Raw genomic sequence first — 8,267 nt, forward strand, 5'->3', positions numbered from 1 at the left:
TTTTACTCAAAGAGTTGTATCACTTATCAAACCAAAGAAAATTAAGTTAATTATTCTATTTAATTTAGTTTAGTTCGATATTGTTGACTATTATTTTTAATAAAATTAAAATTTAACAAAAATTTAAAAAGACGTTAGGGGATTTTCAATTTTTATTTTTTATTGTAGCATAAAAAAGTTAAGAAAAACCATTTCCAAAGAAGAATAAAATTCAAGATTATCAATTATGGGCCTGGTGTATACATATATATTCTTGCGAGTTCTACTTTGGAACTAAACATTGTGGAAAACAAATAATGTCACTTACAAGTCTCTGTTTTTAATTTTAAAATAAGATTACCTCTCTGTTTTATAGCAGAGTAAAAGGGAAATTATAATATTTTTTTATTGATGAATTATTCATCTGCATTGTTTTTTCGTCACCCGAATTTCCTCTTCTTTAGTTAGATTTTGTTCCAAAATGTGAAAATTATAGTTACTACTTCGCTTAATTCATCGCAAATATGAATATTTCCCGTTGAAAATTAGCATGCCCTCTCAAGATATAGGTCATAAACAAGATGAATAAATGTTTGACACAAAATATTGGTCCTACCTACTTATCATTTGTATGGGTTAATAATTTAGAAAGTTTATCGTTTAAGCTATATTTTAGTGTAGGGAAACCAATAATGTACATTAAACGGATTATTTGTTTTTTTTTTTGTGCTAAAAAAATAACTACCATATTTAAAGAAGTGTAAGGAATTGGTCTATGTTAACAATGTTTGGGGTGTAAATATTTCCAAGAAACAGTGTTTAACATGCTTGACAATGCAGATTAACCCAAATCAATAGAGAGCTAGAGATCTTATCTACAGTAGTCTCAACTCTTAACCCATCCATAAAACTCAACCAGAACGAATCATAACAATTGTAACCGGGTTCGATCTCATCGCATAAAAATAATTCTTCTAGAAGCGCTCAATATAGTTCACACAAATTGTAGTAGAAAATGTTATCCACAATGCTAGAAGATTTTTATGTTCAAATTATCAAATACTCGATTTAAAAAATCCTACATCAGATTATAAAGCAATTAGCAGCTAACAAGCAAATTAACGATATCATTATACAATCAAATATTGATACTCTATTTTACTACGCAAGATTATTCAAAGAAATACTTGGATATAATTAACAGCATAAAATTGAAAGTTAAACAACCAAACAGTGACAGAGTAATAATCACGAAACTACAGCAAAACAAACACGCTAATGTTTAACATAAAAGATGTAGGGAAACATATTCCCAACACCATGAACTCCTGAATTTATTTTAAAGCAGACCAAACAACCACAAACTACACATACAAGATAATTATTGTAAAATCTCGTCATGATCCTCTTCCGATAGTGTCGAACACCATGACGACTCTGTGCATTCACCAACTTCTACATTCTGATTCTCATGCTCTTGATCTTGCGGATAGAGACACGGCTTAGGAGGCATTTCTAGGCTGTCGAAATCTCCTTCGAGCATTTCTATGACTTTGCTCATCGATGGTCGATCACATGGCTTCATTTGTATGCACCACAAGGCCACAACAATCATCTTCTTCACCGCTTCAATTTCATCCTCACCAACATCTTCTATATCATCGAGATCGTTTCCTTCATTGAAGTGGTCGTAAATCCATGTAGGAAAGTATATTTGGCTCGTTTTCTCCGCGTTCGCCCTAACATTTTTCCTTTTGCTCGCCATTTCAAACAACAGCATTCCAAAGCTATAGACATCGGCTTTTTGAGAGACTCCTCCGATATTTTTGTAAAAAAACTCTGGAGCGATGTATCCGATCGTTCCCCTTGCCGCGGTCATCGTCACGATACTGTTCTCCAGCGGACACGATCTCGCCAGCCCAAAATCAGAAACCTTGGGAACAAAATTCTCATCCAAAAGAATGTTGTGGGGTTTGATATCGAAGTGCAAAATTTGCATGTTGCAACCTTGGTGGAGATAGCTAATCCCGCGGGAGACTCCGAGCGAGATCTCTAATATTTCCTTGGGGCTCAAGGACTTTCTGTTACTAATAACTCCTTCTTTGGAAAATATGTACTTATCCAAAGACCCGTTTGGCATGAAGTCATAGACCAGAGCTCTTTTCGACCCCGTTGCACAAAAACCGATCAAGTGAACGACATTGACATGGTGAGTTCTTCCGATGGTCGCGACTTCGTTCATGAAGTCTTGCCCATTCCCCTTTGATTTCCCCAACACTTTGACGGCCACGAGGCGACCGTTTGAGAGCTTTCCTTTGTAAACAGATCCAAAACCTCCCTCGCCAAGCTTTTCCTTGAAGAATGTTGTCATGATTATGATCTCCCGATATGAGTACCGGATTGGCATGAAGTCATTATTGCCTTGGAGAAATTCCTCTATTCCGTTGAACATCGAGGAATGTCGCCTGTACCATGTGTAAACCAGAAGCGCGATCACCAGAACAAGGCAAACCATTCGAGGTATCTCTGTAAAATTTTATGAAATTAGGACAAGGCTAAAAGATATTCCTTAAGATAAAGTAGTTAGACACTACCAGCTGAAAGAAAAATAACTTCAAATTTTGCTTTAGGAGTATGCTTTTTTAATGATATAACGAAATCAAAGATAAAAAATAAAAATAAAAATAAAAAGCTTACCGATGTATACAAGTACTTTATGAGTAAAAGCTGCAGCAAAAGCTATGCACAAAATAGAAGAAGAAAAATGAAATCCAAAATTAGCTTTTCAAACATTGCAATTGAATTTATAAGAATTGAAATGAAAAAAAAGGAAGAGATAAATCCTCACATCCAAGATGGGATGTAAATATGCACCAGTAGTCTGCATCATTCAACATCAGAGAGAATAGTGATATTACAATCAGTATGAAAGATAAATTATAAACAAAATATTGATTTCACTTTAATATTCTTACCACATGAATAAGGTTCAACAAAATCCGGACATGTACGATTATTGGATTTTTCTTCAATGTAACACCTTCCATTATAATCACTGACATCACGCCATGCAAGCTCGAAACCGTAGGCAAGTTCTGCATGGACTTGCGCATATGAACTTAAATTCTTATTCCTCGCCGAAATCAGAGTGACGACCTCAATACCACAGGAGTCCTTTAAATCCGAAAAGGTAAAATCACTACCCACTACCACATATGAATAAGAAGAGGCTGAACCATTGATGCAAGGACTCGCGTCGATGTATGTCGAAGAGTTCACTCGCTCTTTGCACCTCAAAAATATAACGGGCTGTGTGAGTTGGCGCGGACGACTGATCGTTTCGTTGGCTGATAGATACTCAACCTCTGTTTGCATCATATCACTCTTACGCGTAAAAAAATCTTTGGCTAAAGGAAAAAGTGGGAGAAAGGAGCAGTTATTCTGCTTAACATTAGGGGCGACGAGTCTAATTGTGTGGTTGTTGTAATTGATTGCCTCAACGTAGTATCTGTAACTCCTTCGTATTTTACGATAAATGGAAAGATCTTCACTTGAACAGTACATACTTCTTCTACGTCTACATTCACTTAGTATTTCGATTTGATTATTTACACGGTAAAAAACTAGAAAATCAGTCAAGTATATTACCATTCGACTATTCTCACAATAGAGCTTGTAGCTCGTATCGTCATAATAGGATACTCCAGGCAAGTCGATGTCACCACATGAAGAGGATGGAGAAGAAACAGGACTGGTAGTTGAAGCAGAATACTCTGCGTAGCTTTTTTGGCAGATGATCATCAAAATTGTAAAAAAAGAAAATGTAGTGATCTCCATGACTGACACTTTTCTATACTCAACAAAATCATTTCAAGGTAAGTTATATCTATTTAAAATGTATGAAATGAGTCTTCACTATTCATAGACTTGAAAAGTCATTACCTATTTGATAGAGATTGCAACTTGAATTGGTCAAAAGTAGTTGCCTCTGGCTCCAATCATCTCTACTTTACATCATTTTCAAGATGAGCTGTATATATTTTGAATGTAATCAATTAGTCTTCTCTATTCATTAATTTGAAAAGTCAATACCAATTTGATAGAGAATGTTAGTTGAATTGTTCAAAATTAATTGCCTCTCCTCCGATCATGTCTATTTAACATTAGTTTCTCTTTTCAACATTTTTCTATATTAAAATCAAGGATGTATATATACACACATATATATACACAAATATATACACACACACAAAAATAATTTCAAGATGAGCTATATATATTTTGATTGTAGACAACGAGTCTTCTCTATTCATTGATTTGAAAAGTCACGAGAAATTCCTAGAGATTGTTAGTTTGAATTGGTCAAAATTAGATCCCTCTGCCTCCAATCATGTATCTTTTACATTAATTTCTCTTTTCAACATTTTTCTATATTAAAATCAAGGATATATATTATATATATATAGTATTTTTTTGTTCTTAACAGACTACTAGCTCCAATTAAAGGCTTATTGATTACATACAAAGATCTTGATTTTTTTTTTCTTCTCTAGATCAAGCAATGAATAATAAAAGTATCGGTTACTTCTCTGTCTATTTGTTTTTCTTGATATTTATTTCAGGAGTAGTCGTCACAAAAGGACGTGGAGACGATTGCAAACTTCCTGTTCCAACGTGTGGATATCAGCATAGGATCAAATTCCCATTCCGACTAAGAAACTTTCAGGCGGAGGGGTGTGGTTACCCAGGGTTCGATCTATCATGCACAAACGACAACCGAACCGTCCTTCACCTCCCAAATTATCCCCACAACCTCTACGTTCAACATATCGACTACTATAATCAACAGATCATACTGAAACCCGAGGAATCTTATTTTCCCTCGACTGAGTCTACGCGGAGTTTGGAGCTCCTCAACCTCTCAACGACTCCTTTCAGTTTTAAGTTCTCACGCTTTGTACGAATGGATTGCTACGGCGGTGCCGCAGTACAGTATGTGCCGAGAGCAAGACTTATCCGACAGTTGGAGGATATTCGAGATGTTTCCTTAACCAGCCGGGTTGAGGATAACTCTCATTTTTCCCATTGCAAAAAGACGTTCAGCTTCAACGCGCCGGCCGATCTTCATATGATAGGAGGCTATGAAATGCCTCAATCCTCGAAACCTTTTTCGCTCCGTTGGTCCTTACCAAGTTGCAAAACCTGCTTACTGAAATCCAAAGGATGCAGAAGGAAGAACAATGCCGCTCAAATCGAAACGGAACGCTTTGACTCTATACAGCGTGAAGGTAAGACAAAATAAACATGTTTAAATTTTAGTTAAGTAATCAGCTGCGTTTGGAAACTTAAAATTATTGCAAGGGAAAGAAAATGAAAATGCTCTATATTCTTTTTGTCCATTTTGGTTTGCCAAAATTTTGAATTGGAAACTTAAGCAGGAAAAATGTGGTGATCAGACTTTAAAACAAGACTGGAAAATAGTAATGATATACGGATTTTTCCCTTAATTTTACATGACTTACAAATTACGAATTTTTTCACCCAATATCTTTATTTTCGTTTAAATTTTTACTTCTTTTTATAAATTCCATTTCAAATGTAGCCTTTATCTCCAGTTGATTTAAATTTCAATAATATGTGTTTCATCATATTTTTCCAGGTCCAATAAAAGCGATCGTAACAGCGGGTGAGTTTTGTTATCTCTAAGAATTACATCTTGAAGGTTTAATAAGTTGAATTTTCAAGACTATCAAAGTTTTTATATTTATTTTGATGGCTAAATGTTTATAACAAAATTGCAGTTTCGACGCTTGGTTCATTTCTTGTTCTCTGTATGGCTGTTAGTATGCTTTATGTTTATAGCCGGGATAAAAAAGAAGAAGAACAGCGACTGAGAATTGAGAAGTTTCTTGAGGATTACACAGCACTCAAACCATCACGGTACAGCTACATAGACATCAAGAAGATCACAGATCAATTCAAAGTCAAGCTGGGCCAGGGAGCGTACGGGACGGTGTTCAAAGGAAAGCTCTCGAGCGACGTTATCGTGGCAGTAAAGATTCTAACAATGCCATGTAACATTGCCGGAAATGGAGAAGATTTTGTCAACGAAGTGGCAACAATGGGTCGGATCCACCACGTCAATGTAGTCCGCTTAGTTGGCTTTTGTGCCGATGGGTTTAGAAGAGCTCTCGTGTACGAGTTCTTGCCTAATAATTCCCTTGATAAGTACATATCCCAAAACCAATCATCGCTTAGTTGGGTTCAATTTAGTGGCATTGCTTTAGGGATAGCGAAAGGGATAGACTATCTCCACCAAGGTTGCGACCAAAGAATCCTCCACTTCGATATCAAACCCCACAACATTCTACTCGACCAAAATTTTACACCTAAAATATGTGACTTTGGGCTCGCTAAGCTTTGCTCAAAAGATCAAAGCATCGTGTCGATGACTGCGACTCGGGGGACAATGGGTTACATTGCCCCCGAAGTCTTCTCTAGAAATTTTGGAAAGGTGTCATATAAGTCAGACGTCTATAGTTTCGGGATGTTGCTTTTGGAGATGGTGGCCGGGAGAAAGAACACCGCTAGCTCAGAGGAGGAAAATGGAGCCGAAGAGATTTACTATCCAGAGTGGATCTACAACCTTCTAGAAGATGGAGAAGATCTTCGGATTCAGGTCGAGGATGAAGGGGACGGCGAGATCGCAAAGAGGCTCGCGATCGTGGGGCTGTGGTGCATCCAGTGGCATCCGGCAGGCCGCCCCACCATGAAACATGCCGTTAAGATGTTGGAAGGAGGAGGCGGAGATTTAAAGATGCCACCAAATCCTTTTTCTTCCATGTCGGGTCCAACTGTCACGATTCCAAAGATCCCAGCGATGCCGCGTATGGCTTTTGAGTTAGAAGTTATTGATGAGTGAACTCTTCTCATATTTACTTATGTCTAATTTAATGTAGTGTCTATTGCTGAAATAGATGCGATTTTAGGGCGTTTAGACGGGATCATGTCGCGATTAAAGCCCCTTTTTGTCCTAGTGTAATTTGTTTCTTCATTTTCTTAATTTCTTGCGAAAAAATAATTGTGTCATGTATATGTCTCAAAACCTAAGCTTTGTTGTGTGTAATAGGAATTAAATTTCAAATGTAATAATGAGACTGATAGTAAGGAGAGCTAGGGACATGTCTCATTTGAACCCCTTGTATGAAATTTCTTGTCAAACCATCATGTGATTAAGAAATTTGAATTGGTTAATTTAGAATTATAATGTATAGTTTAATTTACTATAGTTTTTTTTATTTAATTTGCGGGTGATTTAGCTAATAATTAACTAATTTAAAGTAAAGAATTTGTAAAATAGCCAAGATTTGCGTAAAATTAGTGAAATAGTCAAAATATGCAATAATGAGCTTTCAAATGTTTTTTTCCCTAAGATTAATATTTTTAAAGTGATAAATTATTTATAATAATTCAAGAAATTTTTAATCTTAGTGTCAAAAATATTTTTCACAACGTAACTTTGGTATTTTGCTTAAAATATAAAAATTGGGTATTTTGCTAAAAGAGTTATTTACTGAATACAGTTGTCAATTGCAGAGTTGAGGATAAGTATATCCTCCAAAATGAATAATTACGAGTAGATCAGCTAAAAATCAGAAGGACACTATGCAATGTACTCAACAAATATTCGTTAGTTTATTCATATGATTAATTTCTATCTTTTTCAAATCATAATAAAAAAAATTAGATCAGTATAAAAATAGTATTTTTCTAGTTTGGTATTGCGAGCAGAAAAGAAGAAGATAGTTGTCACTTGCATGAAATAAAAAAGAGGAGTAATCGATAGGGACTTTTACGTGACATAATTTATTTTCACAAAATTTTAAAACTTCCACAAAATTTAGAACTTCCACATAAGGTACACATATAAATGATAAGTAGGGCCATAATTACTTCAAAACGACCCATGTTCTAAATTATTATTTCACAACTTTATGAAGCAATCTTTGTGGAAATCAGTGTAGAGCCCACCTCCTGGTTAGCTCTTATAGCTTGGATCTAGTTGAAGACTTTTGAGACGACTTTGAATTTCCAATTTATAAAATGGAACCACATATCGTAATAATGATAATTTTTCTCTCTCTCTCTCTCTATATATATATATTTGTTTTGATAATAAGATATATTTATATTTGAAGAGAGATACACTGTTATGTATTGTTCTTTTCCTTCATCCCAAACAAAGACTATAAAGACTTGTAGAAAAAGTAGTCTAATGAGAAATTTGT

General features: G+C 35.3%; 2 protein-coding genes across 2 annotated transcripts; one reads left to right on the plus strand and one right to left on the minus strand.

Moving 5' to 3' along the window:
- Window positions 1-1,150: 1,150 nt before the first annotated feature.
- Window positions 1,151-3,879, minus strand: LOC149398621 (rust resistance kinase Lr10-like). The gene is made up of 4 exons (XM_089613994.1): window positions 2,955-3,879; window positions 2,828-2,860; window positions 2,677-2,718; window positions 1,151-2,505 (listed from the first exon to the last, which is right to left on the minus strand). Exons 1-4 carry the CDS (start codon window positions 3,814-3,816, stop codon window positions 1,361-1,363), a joined length of 2,082 nt encoding a protein of 693 aa, XP_089470120.1. The 5' UTR covers window positions 3,817-3,879; the 3' UTR covers window positions 1,151-1,360.
- Window positions 3,880-4,412: 533 nt separating this feature from the next.
- Window positions 4,413-7,240, plus strand: LOC149398622 (rust resistance kinase Lr10-like). The gene is made up of 3 exons (XM_089613995.1): window positions 4,413-5,267; window positions 5,639-5,665; window positions 5,781-7,240. The coding sequence occupies exons 1-3, from the start codon at window positions 4,541-4,543 to the stop codon at window positions 6,899-6,901; spliced, it is 1,875 nt and encodes a 624-aa protein (XP_089470121.1). The 5' UTR covers window positions 4,413-4,540; the 3' UTR covers window positions 6,902-7,240.
- The last annotated feature ends 1,027 nt before the right edge of the window (window positions 7,241-8,267 follow it).

Source organism: Urtica dioica, chromosome 5, assembly GCF_054948205.1.
Source record: "Urtica dioica subsp. dioica isolate 48M chromosome 5, U.dioica_male_clone48M_v1_H2, whole genome shotgun sequence".
Lineage (NCBI taxonomy): Eukaryota > Viridiplantae > Streptophyta > Magnoliopsida > Rosales > Urticaceae > Urtica > Urtica dioica.

Excerpts from the sequence above, each read along its gene's own strand:
- LOC149398621 (XM_089613994.1), bottom strand. The coding sequence starts at position 3,816 with ATGGAGATCACTACATTTTCTTTTTTTACAATTTTGATGATCATCTGC. Across the intron at positions 2,719-2,827 it reads ATTTACATCCCATCTTGGAT|CTTTTGCTGCAGCTTTTACT; the intron begins GTGAGGATTTAT and ends TTTTGTGCATAG. Across the intron at positions 2,506-2,676 it reads TAAAGTACTTGTATACATCG|AGATACCTCGAATGGTTTGC; the intron begins GTAAGCTTTTTA and ends AAAATTTTACAG.
- LOC149398622 (XM_089613995.1), top strand. The coding sequence starts at position 4,541 with ATGAATAATAAAAGTATCGGTTACTTCTCTGTCTATTTGTTTTTCTTG. Across the intron at positions 5,268-5,638 it reads TGACTCTATACAGCGTGAAG|GTCCAATAAAAGCGATCGTA; the intron begins GTAAGACAAAAT and ends ATATTTTTCCAG. Across the intron at positions 5,666-5,780 it reads AAAAGCGATCGTAACAGCGG|TTTCGACGCTTGGTTCATTT; the intron begins GTGAGTTTTGTT and ends ACAAAATTGCAG.